The 19,682-nt window shown below is 41.2% G+C and overlaps 1 protein-coding gene across 1 annotated transcript in view; it reads left to right on the top strand.

Moving 5' to 3' along the window:
• Positions 1 to 4,135: 4,135 nt before the first annotated feature.
• The window catches only part of LOC139696534 (uncharacterized), a 29,310-nt gene continuing 13,763 nt past the window's right edge, over positions 4,136 to 19,682 (top strand). Inside the window, exons 1-2 of the mRNA XM_071595336.1 lie at positions 4,136 to 4,332; positions 11,837 to 12,284. Of these exons, the coding sequence (XP_071451437.1) occupies positions 4,136 to 4,332; positions 11,837 to 12,284 (645 nt within the window). The remainder of the gene's footprint in view (positions 4,333 to 11,836; positions 12,285 to 19,682) is intronic.

The following is a 19,682-nucleotide window of genomic DNA, read 5'->3' as shown; positions in this document are numbered from 1 at the left end:
AAATACCCGAGGGACCCACCCTGACGGTTACGTAACCCCTGCGTGGATCAATGAGTCCTTTAGAGCAGAGGCTTCGCGGCTCGTACAGGAAAATTCAAACCCCTGAATTTCAGACAGGAAAAACCCTTTAAGAGTTGGACATTGACGACTGCACCAGGACCTGCACCAGGCGACTGCATTCCAAATGATCGGACGCGGGTGTTTCCTGACGCTATCCCTTTTAATCCTTTTGACAACTGCGGTGGAAATCGCCGACGAAGACGGACCGCTAAAGAGAATACTGGAGGAAATTTATTCCCTCCACTTCTCGTCTCTCAAGTGCCTCGTCGTGGTGGACTCGAGGCGGGAGTTGGGCTGGCTGCCCCCCCTGCCGGAACCCCCGCAGATCCCCACGCCCGTCATCTTCGTGAGTTTGGACGCCGACGACGTCTCGGCCCTGTCCCAGGGGCCCCTTTCCCAAGACGCGGCCGCCTCCATTCTATCGGAGGACGCAGACGCGGACTGGGCCCCGCCGCCGCCTTCCTCCTCCACGCCCGCCCTCCGGGCCTTGCTCTCCGCCCGGAGGGCCTCATGCGACGCCTACGTCGTTTTCCTCTCAGCGACCGTACCGGACACGGGCATGTCCCTCGTGAGGGACGGCCCCCGCTCGGGTCTCCTCCACGGCACGGCCCGGCTCCTCCTGGTCCGCGGGCCCGCCGGGTCGACGGACCCGGAGAGGACCCTGCCGCCCACCCACGCCCTCACCCGGGTGGCCGTGGTCGGGGTCGCGTCGCCAGGCGGGGTCGCGGTGAGGAAGAGGCTCCCGGACGGACGGTGGGAGGGCTGGGCGGCAGGAGAGGCGCTCTTCGGGTCCGCTAGCGTCCCCGGGGACCTCGGCGGGAGGCAGTTGGTGATGAGCACCTTCCCGTACCCCCCTTTCTCATTTGTCAGGCACGGCGTGGCGAGGGCGCCGACGCCAGGGTCTGTCGAGTGCGGAGAAGACGGCGACGCCCCTTTATCGTCCCTCGAGGGAACGGAGGTATCATCTGAGGCGGGGCTGGGGGATCAGGGGCCCGATATCATCGCCCGAATGGGAAACAAAATCGAAAATGCTGGGGGCGATGAATAGCCAGGGAAATCAAAATTGAATTATCCGACGAGTAACTTTATTTGTTGGTAGTATTTATCATTGAAAAATCAAGAGAAGAAATTTAAAATAGGTTTTCGATGTACTTGGTCATAAGCAGTGTTGAATTGAAAAATTCGTCGCAGACAATATTGTAAATCATAAAGGGATTAGGGGGTAAAATATTTAATAACCTAATTCTGAGAAAAGTGGTAATAATGAATTAGTAATAATAGTTCGACTTGAAAGATATGAACGCTGTTTCTACTGATGGAACTGCATGTATTATTCTACAGATGAAGCAAGAAGAATGATAGCATACATATACAGTACGATTGGCATGCTTTTGACATTGACCCTTGGAGACCTAAAATAGAGTAAATATTGATGTAGCTCTGTTTTAAAGTATTGCGAATATTTCAACAATTTACATGTGGAAATGAACATGAACATAGTATATAGAGAGACAAACTGAGATGTATATATAAGCTACACAAATAGTGATTCCATAAATTCTATAACGAGTTCAGCATAATGTATAAATCGTTTTATAGCTGATTAATTTATGCCTTCGCTTACACATGTTATCGTTTCATTCTTTTATATCCGGTCCATTTCCTGCAAATATGCCATAACGGGTTATCAATTCGAAGATTTTTATGTTGCAACTCTCCAAACTATGCTGTCCTTTGCCAATCTCTTCATTCTCTCATAGCCTCTTTTGCATCGACATTTTCCATCGCTTCCTTCCCGCAGTTCATCCTTGTCTTATATGTGCGTACATTAAATTCTCATTGTGGAAATCTGCATTTCGACCCACTAGCTACATTTTCCGACCATCTTATCGATTGAGCATGAACAGTTACCAATTCAATCTTACAGATTCGCATCATCAGGGAGCTGGCGCGCAGACTTCACTTCCGCCCTTGTGCCGTCCTGCGACCGACGTCACGATGGCTGAATCACTCGCCCAATGGCTCCCTCCAAGGTACTCCTCCCGAGAATTCAAAACTTTCCTGAACGCATATTCCTACCATTTTCACCTTCACCTGCATGCTGCTAGAAGGGGTGCAAGAAATCGGCACACTTGGGAAGCTGAATAAATATCGTTCAGTGTCAGCCGTCACAGTGTTGAGTAATTTAGAAATAAGCGCTTGGAATCCTAACCAACAGATTTATGTAACGAGACCGTCATTCGCGGAGTAATTATTTTGCCTTAACCAGGTCAATGGTTCGTCGCCCCGTTGGGGGTGTGGTGGCGGGAGAAACGCCGGAGAGGGGATGCGTTTGAGGAGTGTGTACACATGAGACGTCATCCGGAGTGACTAATTTTGGGTATTTTGCCCGAGATAAGAATGTTGGCCATTGTGGGCAGTGAGTGCGTTTCGCCAGCACATGGGAAGATGCGAACCAGTTCGCCTGCTCGTAGGTAGAGGAGAGGCCTTTACTCTTGCTTTCCCACTCAAACAGCTCTTCGTGCATGTCTCCCTGCCGTGCAAGTACACATCAAGTACCTCCCGCTGGTGATATGCGGGGATCGAGATGGTGCGGGGGCTAACGTACTGGCTTCCCACCCAGAGGGACTTTTTGCTATCTATAACCCTGCTGTTGCTACCCCGTATTGTCCGTGGGTAGAAGTAGTCCTTGAGTCTGCTAGTTCTTGCACATATTTCCCGAATTTTATATACATGATCCAAGCGACCAATGCATGTTGGTTTGCGAATAATTTGCGAGACTTCGGCGCTGAAACATGCAGATCTGAATTTATTTAAACTCCATCCGCATTGCAGTGACGCTTTCCGTTTTATCGTAATAGTTTTTGACGGAACAGGCTGCCCGGAGTTGAACCTTCTCAAATTCCCGAATGAGACATTCTTCACTCGGATCCCATATTCTGAGTTAGGTCTTAGAAGACGGTGGTAACAACGTTCCTTGATCTTAAGTTAAGTCTTAAGTGAATGTAACACCTTGGTATTTTACCATATCAACTACTCCTAGGTCAACTCCAGCTAATTTGTAAACAAGTCCCGTTGATCTTTTAAAGAAATATACCACCGAACATTTATTAAGATTAAATAACCGTCCCCATTTTGAACACCTTTTAGTAATGAAATATTGATCCTTAGTTAGAATTAGGCGATCCTCATCCCCACATATCTCCCGATAAATCACCGTGTCATTCGCGATCATCCTAATCTTACTTTTCACTGCGCGGATCAATTCGTTAACAAAAATCAAGAAAAGCCACGGCCCGATTACACCACCCAGAAGGCCCGGGTTCAAATCCCGGCGGTGTTGAATATTTTTCAAAGGTATCTCGATCCCTATTTGAGGTGCTTTGTGGAGGGCACTTTGAGTGAGTACGCCGTCCGTAGGATGGGACGTTAAGCTGCGGACCCCTTGGCGCCTTTCGTAAAGAGTAGGCTAATGCCGACGCCGGGTTTCTCTCCACCCTTAATCCTTTCCTGTCCATCCCCTATGGCGCAAATTACCTCAGCTGTCGGTCGCCTCCCCTAAATACTACTACTACTACTGGTGGTACGCGGAGAAATTTCAATGGATCCACGACAACTATCTAACTAATGAATTTCTTACAATTAATGATTTTTTATAATTATGTAATAATTAAACAAGGGCTATTATCGTTTTATATTAACAAAGAGGAAATTGTATCCCATCCCATTTGGTCCCGTGAGTAAAGCGATGACCTACTGACCGGAAGGCCCGGGTTCGGTCTTAGGTTATGTCTCTCGGTCCCCTCAGCTCCACCCGAGCTGTGTGAATTTTCTGGTACCACATATTCCTGGGAAACCACAGACGGCACAGCAGGGAAAGGGACTGACCCCCTTACTCTCATGTGTGAATTGTACAAGCCATTGGGCTTAGTACTTAGTGAGCATATACCCACACCTATCAAACTAACTTTCGGGTTCATAACAGATTCATTTCATATTGAATGTTTGTACTTATAAGAAGAAAAAAATCCATGTCGATGGAACGAGGGATTCAAAATTGCGTTTCGAGGTCTGAATGGTTGGTGACCGCTGGACTAGACACGTGTGCCCATTGAGCGTCGGCCGGCTTATCCTGAACGGAATAGACACGGGCCGCCACGAATGCCACGGCCCTTGGATCTACGGCGAGGGCACCCTCGCCAGGTGCGACCCACAAATATCACGCTTGGCCGCCCGTGAAGGGTCGGAACCTCCCCTTTCGGAGAAATACAGGTACGTCCCCTCCACGCATCGCTGACTGCTGAAATGGGGTAGATTCCATGCCAAGTGCACCCTTGCCGAAGGGATGGTGCTATATAAAAACACACACATATGGGGACGTGATAGTCCAGGGGTAGAGTGTTGAACTACTGGCCGGAGGGCTCATTAGTTTCATTATGTAGTAACATGAAGATTTCGGTACCTCGGCGGCCGAGTTTTTTCCCTTCTCCTGACGAAGGTCGCCAAGTAACTACAATAAATAAAACAGGGTATTTAAACATATCAACATTACAATTGTTCGTAACTTCATCGCCCAAAAAGTGGACGGTAGAGATTACTACAACTTTATACAAACGACTAACGTACTTGGATTTCAATAATTTATCGTATTTATCGATGAAATGCGTATTCTCTTATTAAATTACAATGAATTCACGCAACAAAATTTTGAATGTGGAAGCAAAATATTGGCATGCCAAGGTATGTCGATAAACGCGGGGGTTGTAATAAAATGGAGAGGTTTTCGTGGAAAAGTACTGGAAGCAGGAGAAATGGAGGAATGAATGGGGATTGAAAGAATAAGGATTGAATGAACCAGTAATAGGCAATTGTAAAAGAAGTGTGATTTAAGTATTTGAGTATATTGAGAGAGTGTTGATTCTAAGAACAGAAAAATTGGGAAGAGAGTCACCTACTTGAAGGCAAGGGAGAAGGACAAGAGGCAGACGGAGAAGGTAGAAGAATGCACTTGAAAGATCTCTCATTACGAGGAATATTATAATTCTCAGGAATGGGAGAGTATGTATGGAAAAATGTATGAATGTGACAGAGGCGAAAACAATTTTAGAATATCGGTCTAAATTGGAGAAATTATAAAAGAGGATCTTTTTCCTCATAACACATAAAAATCAGCCTTTTTTTGACTATGTTTACCCCGAAAAAATTTGTTAATAGTTTTTCGGAACAAGGCAACCACACATTAACAGAAAAAAACACAATAATGGTGTTTTGGAACGAGGCAACGAGAAAAATGGACTCCTACCAAAAAACTACCCTGAACCAATGGTGAAAGGCAGCAATTTCACCATTAGGCACTGGCGGCGCAGACCGAGTGGGCCGGCCCGGCATCAGCCGCAACAGCTGCGGGCGAGAGTGAAGTGCACGGTATCGGCCGCAGTATTGCCATGTGGAAGGCAACGGGAAACCACCACATTATTATCCCTAGAATATGCAGTCTTGCTTCGCATTCTAATAAGATTAGAATGTAGTAGCTACAGTAAACCAATCCTAGGATTGAAATACTGATGATGACCCCGAAAGGGAACAGCGTACTGGGCCCGTATAGTAGGTATATATATAGTTAACATAATTACTGGTTTCACTAATTCTAACAGTCCATATAGCCCACAATCTAATTACTTTTGCGAATTTAAAGCCTAACGGAATATTGTAAATGAATCCCGGTGATTGATTCACAACAAATCGCAATTCCACAGAGTGAATTCACCAGCAATCTCCTTAATTAATGGAATATGTATCAGTTGTGAATATTTATTTCATTATTGAGTGTCGCCAAAGAGTAAATATAATTCCCTATTTTCTCCGTTCTGTCACTGATAGTTATCAGTTAACGAAGTAAATCTAGGTTTGAAAATTTGAAACGTTTTACGTGCGACAACGTTTTTATGGCATAATCTATTTTAAAATATAGCCATGAGGATAAAAAATTGAAATGTCATGTTCCTGCTAGTAATCAAGATAGACGGGCAAATGCATCGCTTGAGTCGGTGGTGTGGGAGGGCAAAAGGAGGCAGTTTCCGAGAATCGACCCTCAGAGGGCTTAGAAGAAGGTTTTGGGTATGGTGTGGCACGGCGGCCTCCCTCCTCTTCCATAATGAGCATTCCAAACACCGCTACGAAGCGGCTGAACCACTCAACCATGAAAACACGGGCGCACTAATCAGACATCTGGACATACATAAACTCCATCTTCAATTAAAGACAATTTGCTTTACAAATGAAGCCCCAATGAGCCGAACCAATTCTCTCTCCTCTTCAAACGACACTGCAATAGCATATATTCAAATTGACATCTACGAGATACGTTGGGAACACCCGCGGGGGTTTGTTGCGAATTGAGGTAGGGCACCACTATTAAGATATCATATTATTTGTATCATTATTAGTATTCTACCGGTTAAGGTAGGTTTTGGATGGACACAGCCCATACAATGTTGCAACGATATATATACTTTCTTACCTCTCCTAAAAAACCACAACATGATATCCGACAATGCAGCAAGTCCCTCTTCAATTCCGCATGTTCCCTTCCTCTATTCAATGCCTATTCTATTCCTACTCTACTCCTTTGATTTCCTTTCTGTCCACTTCACCCTTTCCATCCTCCTCCAAACCCACATTTCAAAAGACTCCAATATAAGCCTATCATCTTGCTTCATTGACCATGTTTCCCCGCCTTGCAGAATCACGTTCCATATCAAAGTTTTGACGTGGCGATCATTAACATCCTTAATCAAATTCTTTATCATCGACTCTATCTTCCTCGCGAAAACTTCTCATATCAGATAATAATTAGTGTTAGATGATGTCACATTATAATTTGCTTTTCATCATTAATGCTTAGGTCCTAACCCTTGTGCTTAATAGTAAATCCATATTTCATTTCCCTGACGGCTAAGGTTATCTCGCGCCATTTTGCCTGATGAACTTATTTAAAACAAACTCACAATCTATGGCTGAAGAGACATTCAAGTCGGTTATCTTAAGCTCTTCAGACCACAGCTTTGCTGATAACAGGCAGCACACAGTTTCCCTCGGATACCTGTTCTTGCTGAGCCTTAATGAATCTTCCCTCACCCTATGCCTTGGTGACGCTGCCAGAGGATCCTGACCCCTTCTTCCTGTGTTTCTAACTTCCACACCTTCCTCCTCCAAAATTAGTTCCCGAAGAAATTTACTTTGAATACTATAGTACTCTCAGCAAGTTCTGGTACCCGGAACATCACAGAGTTTGGTTAAAGCTTGGATTGGCTAAAGTCACTGGGATTCAAACCCGCGCCCCCCCGTCAGGAGTCGAGCGCCCGATCACTACGCTACCAAGGCACCTCAACGAAACGGACTTATCAAAGTAGGTCTTGGGGAAATGTGTTTATCTAAGAGTGGCGCTAGGATTTCATTTATAAAACTCTCTGGGACAACATTTTAAGAGGACGCCTTGGTAGCTTAAGTGGCTAAAGCACTCGACCGGATATTGAGGGATCTGGGTTCGAATCCCAGTCAAGGCGAATGATTTTTACACTCTGAAATTGTTGCATTGAAATGCACATTAGCGGATGACTCCGTTAAAAGTTACTGTTGCGGCATCTCCCGCAGTTTCTTTGGAACTGTATGAGAGCTTTGAGAGTCAAGTTTGATTTCAGTATTCGATCGAGTGAAGTGAAGAGTAACTAGAATTGTGATGCCGTAATAAACTTGGCAATGTGACCAGGTTTTCGTGAGTTTTAAGATGGAAATCAGTGGCAGATGGAAGGGTCGTATAGGCCGTAACTGTTGCGTTAATCTGTAACAGACCTCTTTTCTAAAAGCGATAATGCCAGAGTCATCATTTTGTGGTAGGTTGGGTGATACATATAAAACCAGAGAGATTTCACAAAGAACTGGTTTTGAGAATATCACTTTTTCTCAGTACGACATGGGACGAAAATAATTGTCAGTTAACTGGTCTATGGGTTAATTAGGCTGTACAGAATAGCTAATGGACATTTTGGAATATCACTTGTAATGTATTTATTATAACCATTAATGGATGCATAGTCGAAGTCAATCCTTGTGACACTTCCTAATGCTGGCTTACTCGTCATCATTTAATTGCAGATCGGTAGCATATTTATTTACGTTATATTAATATTTAATTCCTATCAATAAATTTTGTCAATAAATGCAAAATATCATGATGCTATTCGAAACAGTACGTAGTAAGTATGACGAAAATATCGGAGCCATTTGTACGACATGATGCCAGTACGTGAATTATGAAAAACATATCTCAATGAAATGCCTTAATTGAAAAACTCGCCTTTAAAGGCGGGAAGGGGTGTGATGAATGTAAGAAGCTATGCATTGACCCGTTGCTTCCTTGTGTGCAAAGAGCAACTAAATACATGGGCAGAAGGTATGACAACGGAGTGGGATCACCATCAAAACCCTAGCTTTGTGAGAAAACGGAGGGAAAATTACAATTTTCTCATTTTCTCAACGCCTAACTAATCCACAGAGAAAGTCACAAAGATACCCAAGTGATATGCCATGATTATTGGAACGTTCCTCGATTTAAAAGGGTTCAAATGAGCATGCATGCATGCCTTTGTACCTTGAATGCTTTCATGCCATCCCTTTCGGGGTAGAAAAAGTCAAAAAGGTTCTGAAATTATCTTTAAAGAAGAAATTAACTCCTTTTTAGTAATTTATTCCATACTACTCCATCCCTCATACTTCTTTCGCCTCCATCACATCCATGATATGTTTCATGCATATTCCTCGTTTTGAGAGTCCCTTAGAACACAGTCACCCGCGACTACCCCTGCCCACCCCTTCCTCTCACTCGAACCTCCGCTGCATTCACCCCTTACTACGCTCAGCATGGCCGAACCAGCGTAGAGTATTTCCATCGTAGTTGTGTATTACAGGTGCACCCAATCCTCATTATTTCATTAACCACTTTCACTCGCTACATCTTCCATATTTTTATCACAAAAAAACTCCCCTAAGTACCCCCCCACATTCGTACCGTATTTAGTTCACATGCACGTTCAGCCTGAAATTACAAAACTTCGCTTCCTCACAATAATGAGTGGTATTGTACACTTCTTTACACCGCTCATTGTTAGACATACATTTTTTATTTGCATTTAATAAACAATATTTCACTTTTTACGTCCCTACTACTCTCCTTGTCTATTCTTTCAATTTTTCGCAAAAATTCCGTCAAGTCATACAAAATGAATGAAAGAATTTCTTCGGGAATGAGGGAATGGATGATTAGACATACTAGAGGCGCAGCAGTGACGCAGAGAACGGACGCGTCAACCATGTTTCCTATAACGTAAATATCTCAGGGTAATATAAAAGCAATCATTCTCACCTACATTTTTTTGAAAATTCTTAATGAAACCCTGCATTTACCGCTTAAGCTCCATCCCGGCTTAAAAAATCCATTGGGTTTTCAAACACCCAGCTTTGATTTTTGTAACTGTAAGAAGTTCTTATTTCACGCTACACATACCAGCTTTTGTAGACTTTGTATTATTTTGATCGCGAATTTTGGCTTTCAATCGACTGGAGTTAATTTATTATTTTTTTCTTTCATTATTTCTCATATTTCATGAGTTACCTTTTCGGTAACCGCGTATTCTTTCACCAGCCTATTTATTTGCCCAAACACTGCTCCTGATAACTGAGGGTCGACCTCCTAAATCCTTAGGCGCACTGGATTTCAACATCAGAACAAGAGACAATTGCTTTCCTAGAGACACCTGCAATTTCCCTAAGTGTACTAATAGGCAGAAAATCGCACAATTTGGATGTTATTATCTTATTTTAAGTGTCGCGTCGTGGAAGTGATCATTGGTGAATTAAAACATTTATTATTCCCCCATTAAAGATTTTGTCCACGGCATAAGGTTCGGCATGTAACGTCATCATCAGGTATGAAGTGCAGAAAATATTTTTTTCACTCTATATTGTTTACAAAGGGGGTGAGGGCGTTGAAGGAAGGGGGAGTCAGGGTTAAGGCACCTGGCACCTGGGAAGAGTGTAGGAGGGGAGGGAAAGGATTATCTGGGAGGGGGGAATGGTGTGAAATCTATATCTGTAGATAGGGCTCGTTATCTAGAGCTCTAGGAAAACCTACAGCTCCCCGGGGAAATCCAGAATTCTAGATCTAGAGCGCTAGCAAAATCTCTTCGCTATGCCGAGGAGCCTTTGGAGGGTGAATTGAGAGGTCGAGAGGAGGGGTGAACTGGAAAATAATGAGTCATTGAAACTATGTAGTTACTAGAACGAATGCTATTCAATATTCCAACTTTTCATCGACCCTTTCCTTTCGAGAGTGAAGTCACAATTGAGATAACTATCCATGATGTGTTTTGCTGACCGGTATGCCATTTCTATTTCTATAACATGTCTAGTCCTCTTACCCTTGTCAAATTTCTTCCTGATTGCCCGACGAGCGTCCTAGAGCACTCGTAATTTCGCGGAAGTGCAACTTTTTTCAAATTAATAAAAGTTGGATGCATAGAAAACGCTGACTTCTTTCGCTCCTTTAGCCAAGCTTTCGTGATCTGCGGTGACAGCTGTCTCAAAAATGTGGAAATTCCGGATACTTTAACGCCCCAACTTGGAGTTGAATGCATTTGCTCAAAAGAACCACACGATATATGAACCGAGTACACTCTGAGCAATAGCTAGCCTCTCTTTCTCGAGGGAAAAATGACCATGTGGCAAAGAAAATAGAAAAATGACCCAATGTAGGGGAATTGCAGTGACGAATCCATTTCCATTAAAATTAATTTTTAAATTTCACTAAATTGATTTCAACAATGCTATAACAACCATCTTCAGGTGCATCGGAAACACTGACGGAGTTGAAACATTAATACTTACCTGAATATTAAATTGGGAAGTTGAATTTTGAGTTGTGAAAATAAAACATTAAATTGGAAAAGGGTGAACTTCGGTTATAAAAATTAGGTGATAGTAGAACTTAAAAGTATTGATGGTGAGTATCTGCTAAAAACAACTAAAAGACTTATTACAAGGATATGGAAAGCTTAAACTATGCAAAACAAATGAAATATGAACTGAAATTCCAAGTTATAAATAAATGAGGTGAAATTTATAGATTCATCATTTTATATAATGCAATGCTGTATAGTAACAATCCTATGAATATGAGGAATACTTGTAAAGGAAAACAAACGGGCAAGCAATCGTGCTTATTTTCTAAACATGTAGCTGTTCATGAATTGTCGCTGACAATGCATGTTGTATATAAGACCCTGTTCATACCTATTGTTACCTATGGTTTGGAGAAATGATCACTGCAGATGTCAAATTAAAAACCGTTAATAATGAGCTAAGGATACCGATGGAAATATATGTGCCTATTAATGAAAATGAATAATGCAGGGAAGGGCAGGTCTAGGCTTATATGATTAAATGATATCAATTCAAATATGCGGATAATTGACACTGGATAGAGAAGACTAACAGATTAGTAAGATTTGTACTTAATTGAGGAGAAGACCAATGCTCACCAAGGGATGTAGTGCCACAAAGAGAGAGAGGTATGGACAGAGAAAAGTAATTTTTACCTATTTCCACTATTTCCACGTACTTATAGCTGAATCTGTTGATGATTTGAAGACTATGCCACATGGGCTACCACAGATCATACCGATACAATTTTGATTCCTAATTATTCTTCCAATCTAAGCAGGGACGCCAAGTTTTCTGTGCCCGCATTACTTTCCCTCTTGCTGTTCCCGGCACAAGACTCAGTCAATCGCAATTGTCCGTCCATGTTTTATCCAGGTGTCATCGCGGACGTGTCCAACAGCTTCGCGGACCTCGGGTTCGCCGGCTTCTACCAGGATGCGAGGGAGGCCCCTCTGGTCGACTACACCGCGCCGTACACGTCGGCCGGCCTCTCCTTCCTGGTCCCCCGGCCCACGTCCCCGGCAGTGCCCCGCTGGATGTCCCTCGTGAAGCCGTTCAACCCGTGGTCGTGGGCCGCCGTCGGCGGGACACTCGCCGCCGCCGCCCTCACCATCCGCCTGCTCGCCTCCGTCGCCACCCGGGTCCTGCCGCCACCCGCACCCGCCGCCTACGCCCGATACGTCCGCTTGCCCGACTGCCTGCTCCACGTCGCCAGCGTGTTGGCGCAGGTGGGTGGCGCCTCCGCCTCAGGGGAAGCTTTCACCTTCACGGGTGTCTACCCGAGGAAGGCCTCCCATCTGTTATCAATTGGTTTGGCTGGCGAAATTTCTTCACAATTTTGAGGTTTCTGATAAGTACCCGCCTTCTTTGATTCCCGTCGGTTGACCTCGAAGTTTACCTTTCGGATTGCGTTTTCCACAGATTAGTCACTGAAATATATTGGTACGGCGCTCAATCCACCATCGACATGACTGATCACCTGGTTCTCTTGGTTTTAGTGAAGTTATTTGAGTGAGGCCACGTTACAGGGCAATATTCTGTCATCCTAAAACCTTCGAATCACGAATTCTTAAAAATTCCTGGGAGAAATGAATGCCTTAGTCGTTTATTTGGGATCGCCACCTCACTTTTCAAGAGAATTCACTCACAAGCTTCTAAATTTAAAAGATTTTGAAATAAAGTTTCGGAAAACATGGAATGAATTGTCGTTTGAAAAAAATGAAATTGGATAATTGAATAATAATACTGAGAAACCAGAAAGGGCTGTTAATCAGGGGAAAAACGTTCATTTTTTTCAGTAAAAATATTCCTGTAAGAATAAGATAAAGGCTAAAAGGCTTTTCTTTAGCGCAAATAAACTGTTTTTTAAGTGTCATTTTGATAGCTGTTCATATTTAAATCACATAGCCGCGATATCTTTGAAAAAACTCCTCTCCACTCGAACTTAGGTAATCTATCGGGACACAACCCAGCCTTTATGCCCTTACAACATTAGGTCTACACATAGAAAAATGATATAAATTCTATGAGGATAGCTCAGGTCAAGATATACATGATTATGAGACAGGAAATACATGAAAGGAAAGTGAATTGAAAAGGGCGGAGGGGTTAGATAGCCTCCACGTGGCGCTCCTCAAGGCCTCAGGAAAAAGTAAAAGGAAGAGTTTTTACTCTATACTCGTACACTCATTTGCGGAGTTTACGAGAAAGAAAATTTACTCAGAAAGCTTTGCTCGAAATAAATTAATTTCCAGTGTGAAAAGAAAACGTTTTTAATTCCAAATACATAATCCTATTGCATGGCCTAGGTTTCGTCGCGCTGTGACATCATCAGATTCGTTTTTTACTCTATGAAAGTTTTAGAAGAAGAAATACCCCAAGCCATATCTAAATTGAAGAAAACTAACTCCTATGTCGAAAATTCGGTCGATATGGCGACTATCCGTATAACATTTGAATGCTAATGCGGGAGTCGAGACAAGACACCAATACGCTTTAAAATCCAACACACTTGGGGAAGAAGGTTTTTGGGAGAAACTCAAAGAAGGCAGGGAAAGAGTTAAGGTGGCGGGAGGAAAAAATGAGTGGTGAAGGACGGAATGAAGGGAGATAGAAAGGTATACCGAACTGAACAATGGCTTATTATGGTGCAGGGTGAAATATTGTTCGAGTCGTGTTATTTGAGGCTTTAAAGAGTGGCGATGTTTTTTCTATCTAAAGCGTATCATTTGAATGACATTGATAATTAATCTGAGAGTCCACGCCACGCAACACTCCGCAGTACTGCAGAAAAAACAAAGATAACTACGTAATTCCTACGAATTTGGAGATATGTATGAGGAATTATCAATTAAGTGCAAATCATATATTTTTATGCGCATGATTAATTTTGACGTTTTTTCATTGTACGTCGTATTTGCAGCCCTAAGCGAAGTTTAGGTTGGTATCAGTTTCATTGATTGTATTTAAATATTGCGTCATCAGAAACTACTGCAAGTTGAAACATATTCAGTTTGCATAAGAAGGTAGCATGCGACGCTGAATTGAAATTTTACTTACAGCTAGGCGAATCGTCTGGCAAGGACTGTGTAATACTCGTACAGTAGGCCTATAGAGTATTTTCTTCCTAATTGCGCAAATAGAATGTTAATATTTGAAGATGGAGACACCCATTTCAAAGAAAGGGGGGGGGGGCAGGAGCTCCAATAACTGCTCTTTCGGAAGTTAGCATTAATTACTCTGTTGCCATTGCATGCTGAGATAAGATCGGGAATATTTAAATTTTCATTTGATGCCACCCACTCGTTGGCGACAGAAGAATTGCAAATGGAACGTCTTATACGCCGTGGGTTACGCGAAAGTTACCACAAATCGCATATATTGCTAAATACAACGGTAAGTGTATTCATTATCCTCCATAGGGTCCAGAACTAATCCCATTTAACTTTTCCTGTTCCTCAATGTGAAAAAACACCTTCAAGAAAAGCATGCTTGATCATCAGAAACAGGCGTCACTACACTAAATATGTTACCCCATGCAACAGTTACCCCTGATGCAATACTGAAGTAAAATCGATGAAAAATGTATCACACACAAATTACGAATAAAATCAACGAAAGAATAAAGAGTTACATTTTAAAATAATGAATACGCGAGTAAAAATTGTATGATCACTATTGATTGAGCATCTTTTAGAGCAGTGAGGGGTTGTAGAGGGCGGAAACCCTCACAGGGATTTTGCGATGCATTTTTCCTTCCATCTTTTCCCCGAATTGGCGTAACAGTTCCTAATCAAACTAATTCCTCTTGTTCCGCAAAGCCTTCTCTAGTGTATTTGATGGTAACAACCATTAAGGGATGAACCTAACTCCTGATGTAATGCGAGCGATCAAGTATTCGTCGGTACTTAAGTAATTTGATGATGAAGGAAAAGGAGCAAGGCGTGCGGATACTCGATTGCAGTTTTTGCTAATTCATAACAAAAGCTATGAGCACCCACGGCTTTATTCCACACCCGGCAGATGGCGGACTCTGCCTACGTCGTCCTTCGCAGTGCCCTTACAGAAATGGGTCAAATCTCACAGCTTACCGCATCCGGGAAATGGGTCACCGTCTTTAGGATAGGAACTCAAAGCCACCGGAACTATGTTATGCTAATGAGATAGAAGGTAGATATAACTCCCTGTGTTAGTGTGACAGGATGGTGCCATGCCCGGGGTTATTAAAAGCATAACGTTTTTATTAGACGAGTTCCCTTTTCTCACGAATGAAATCTAAGTAAGCCCAAATATGTAGTGACCTCTTCATCAGTCTCATATGCTAACTTCCCGCTGGTAACAGAGAAACAGTATCATTATTTCCTTTACTGTACCTTTCTAGTAAATTAAATGGTGATGTAAGTATTCACTCAGTTTATTATTACGATAGATTTCACCTGCTTTCACCTAGGAAAATTTTGTACGTAGTAACAATATGTAAATGAAAAATAATATATATATATTATATATATGTATATGTATTATTATTAGGTAATCTACCGGTTAAAGTAGGTTTTTGGATGGACATAATTACTAACACTTTAGAAAGTTTGAGGTTTCGGCCTTCTCTGAGACCTTCAGGTCAAACCTTTTACGTGTTATTTACTTTATTTTTGTGTTCTTTTGTCCCGTCCAAATGTGATATACATATATATATATATATATATATATATATATATATATATATATATATATATATATATATATATATATATATATATATGCTTTCGTAGACGTAACACGGAAGTGCCGAATAGTACATACACAGTAACACACAATATAGAAACACAAAAAAAGAAGAACACTCACATGTTATTTCTTGATATTTCGACGGAAACAATCCATCTTCATCTGAATATATAGAAGTAATGATATATGTATATATATTATATATTATATATATATATATATATATATATATATATATATATATATATATATATATATATATATATATATATATATATAGATGGGTCGCGGTAGTCCAGTGGGGAGAGCGTTGGACTGCTGATCAGAGGGTCCCGGGTTCAATTCCCGGGCAAGGCACTCTGGGCACCTGCAGCTCCACCCAAGCTTTGTAACTTTTCGGTTACAGATCTTCCTGGGAAACCATAACCGGCACAGGGAAAGGAACTGGCCCCCCTACCCTGGTGTGTGAATGTTCACACGCCGTATAAGGCTTAGTACTGGGTGATCTCTACCATCACCTACTAAACCGACCTTCGGGTTGATTACTGTGTTTATGGTTATATATATATATATATATATATATATATATATATATATATATATATATATATATATATATATATAATGGGCTGACACAACATAACACAAATAGAAAAGAATAGACACATATAAAAGAACAATTTACCGTGTAAGTGTTCTTTTATATGTGTCTATTCTTTTCTATTTGTGTTATGTTGTGTCAGCCCATTATTGTGCCGCTCGTATGAGTTTTTCCGTACAATCGTGGTATATATATATATATATATATATATATATATATATATATATATATATATATATATATATATATGTATATATGTGCATACATATATATTTTCTCCTCCTTCCAGTGGAGAAGATGGCTGTTCCACCGAATAAAGAATATAATGACCAAAGTACGAAAGCACGTGTAGCAGATGTGCAACTCGTGAGTAAGGCGACGAAATCTAAGTGGCCACGGATAACAGCTCAATTAAGAAAACTCATAGAGGCAAGAAGGAAATGCAATAATCTAAGAAGGTAAACTGAGGAAACAATGTATAAAAATTTACGGAACCAAGTAATACCAGAGTGTAGGAAGGCCCAGGAATATTGGATTGAAAGCTACTCGAGGAAATCATTGACAACACAAATAAGGGCGACTGCTTGTAAACGAGCGAGGACACAATTTGGAGAGAGAAAAACAAAATCCCATGACGTTCGAGGAGCAAATGGAAAGTTACCAACAAAGGACAAACACATTGGAAAGAAATGCAAGAAATATATCGAATAACTTGACAATGACATTCTTTCTTGAATGTAGCATAATTAGAGGAGAAATATTGACACGTAAATGAAGATCGGGGCCTGTAGGTACTGAGAGGTGAATTCGGTGGAGCCGTGAAAGGTCCGAGGAACAAGACACCAGGAGTTGACAAAATAGATGGAGAAATAGTCGAGGCACTCAGGATGAAAACGAATGATATCCTCTTTGGGATAATCAAAGATAGTCAGGGCAGTAATAAAATATCAGAGGACTTCAAGAAGATGAGCGAAAAATGCAATACCGAAACGTCCAAGCACATATAAATGCGATGAACACAAAACATTGGGCCTGTTATCTCACGCATCGGAAACATTTATAAGGATAATTAGCCAAGGAACGGAAGTAAATTTAGAAGAAAGCCTCAAGGAATATCGATTCGGATTCGGAGGTTACTGGACGAGAAAAAAGCACACATAAATAAGGCATTATATGTGGCATTCATGGACTTTGAGAAGATCCTCGGCAACGTGGAGTGGAACAAAATATTCATTGTACCAGACGCACTTGGAATAGACTTCAACGACCGAAGAACAATCCATCACATCTATCAGAATCAAGTGATAACCACGCAAATGAAAAACGGAAGGAAAACAGTAGCCAAAATAAACAAAAGAGTTAGACAAGGATGCTCATTGACGCCAGCACTATTTAACATATCATATATCTAGAAAGAAGAGGAAATAAAAGAAGCACGAGAATCGGGCATAAAAGGAGTCGAGTTGAATGGCGGAAGAATTAATATGCACTGTTTTGCAGATAACATTGCAGTAGTTGCAAAAACGCGAGAGTACCTACAAGCATCACTGAATGCTATGGACCAAGTACTTCGGGAATACAATGAGCATCATCAAGAAGAGAACTAAAATCCAAGGATGTGAAAGAAAGAAGTTGCCAATGCTAAGCAGGTATTACTTTTCGAGGAGCGTCACTAGAAATGGAACAATTTCGACAGGGATCAAGTGAAGAATAACTCAAGCTAAGAAGGCCTTTACGGAGAAGATGCAAATATTACGTCCCAAGAACCTGAGATTTCAAACAAGGAAGCAGTTAATGAAAATGTTCGTACGGAGCGTGGCACTCTACGGATTGGAAACATGAAACATTGGAGAAGTGGAAATAATATGCCAGCAGAAACCTTTGAAACTTGGTGCTGGAAGATGAGTGTGAAGTGCTGAATAATTAGTGTGGAAGATAAAGTGAGGAACTGGAAATTATATAGGAGACTAAAGGATTATGAGGAGAACTCTACGGCAAAGAAGAACTAGATAGATTGGACACACTTGGGGGCACAATTAGCATTATAAGAAAGACCCCGTGAGGAAGATCAAAGGGCAATTAGGCAGGACAATTCAAGAAGGATATAAAACAGCAAACCTCTCAAGGGGCGAGGGAATTAACTCTGAATAGAGAAGAATAGATGGCTACACTTAGCTAATCTTATAACTGAAATACTCATTATACATACAATATTGGAATACTGATGATATACACGTACATGTCCAAGTGGTTATTCTGACATTGTGAAACGTTATGTTTTGTATCCTACGAGGGCTTTGATTATTCACATCTAACAAGACACGAATTAATTCATAATTGCATCTTACTCATATTTTCAGGAATTACGCCTAAAAAAATAGCAGAGAATAATATTTGCAGAACATATTTTATTAGTTTTAAACAAAAGTTCCTCGATCTATTTATGATACGCTAATACAATACTTGTGGAATATGTTTTTCAAAATAATTTGCACCTGAAATTTCTTAGCCATGAGAAGATATCGTCTTTGGAAACCTTAGGAAGTAATTTTTCACAAACTCTTTGCCTCAATATTATCCAAATAAACATGCTGTTTACCACATAATATTTTTCATTTTAACTTTGAATATTATATATAATATCATGAAAAAGAAAGCTATTAAAAATAAACTATTCATATTTTTTGCTATCTATTGGTACTTTCAGTTACATTGGTAACCATTCGTTGTGACATCTCCGAGAGATGATTCATATGGTGTATTTGAAAGGGCGACAGTTAAATCATAAAGGCACATAAGATGCTCCGTAAAATGTTCTTCTATTTCATAATCGCGTGTTAATCCTGCTTAGTGAAGAGATTGCCTTTTACTAAACTATATTATGATTCCTATGCTGATCTTCAACTAAGTTCAAAGAAAATTATTTCGTTATTTTTATACAATTACTTGTTTTATATGAATTAGCATACTTTTAAAGTTTTATTTGAAAACAATCATTCCGAGTTTTCTGGTGAGGGCCAGCACAAGGGATGTGGATAATTTCATTGTTTTATTCTGGAGTATCCTTGATTTTATGCAACTAAAGCTACAACACGTCCGTATGGTTGCATAGTGCTTGCACGCATCGATGTACTTCGTTTTTTTCGCACCGAGCCGTCATTTTGTTTCCAGTGGAACTTTGTTTGAAAATATCCTCCCCATAGTCAATTACTCTAGCCTCCACAGTCAGTAATTTTCAATGTGTTCCGTTCATCAGTTTTTCTGTGAAGCTTGCACAAATTAACGGAGGGGCTACTGT

This window comes from Hetaerina americana, unplaced genomic scaffold, assembly GCF_022747635.1.
Source record: "Hetaerina americana unplaced genomic scaffold, ioHetAmer1.1.p SCAF_7, whole genome shotgun sequence".
NCBI lineage: Eukaryota > Metazoa > Arthropoda > Insecta > Odonata > Calopterygidae > Hetaerina > Hetaerina americana.
This window is presented reverse-complemented; position numbering and strand designations above follow the sequence as displayed.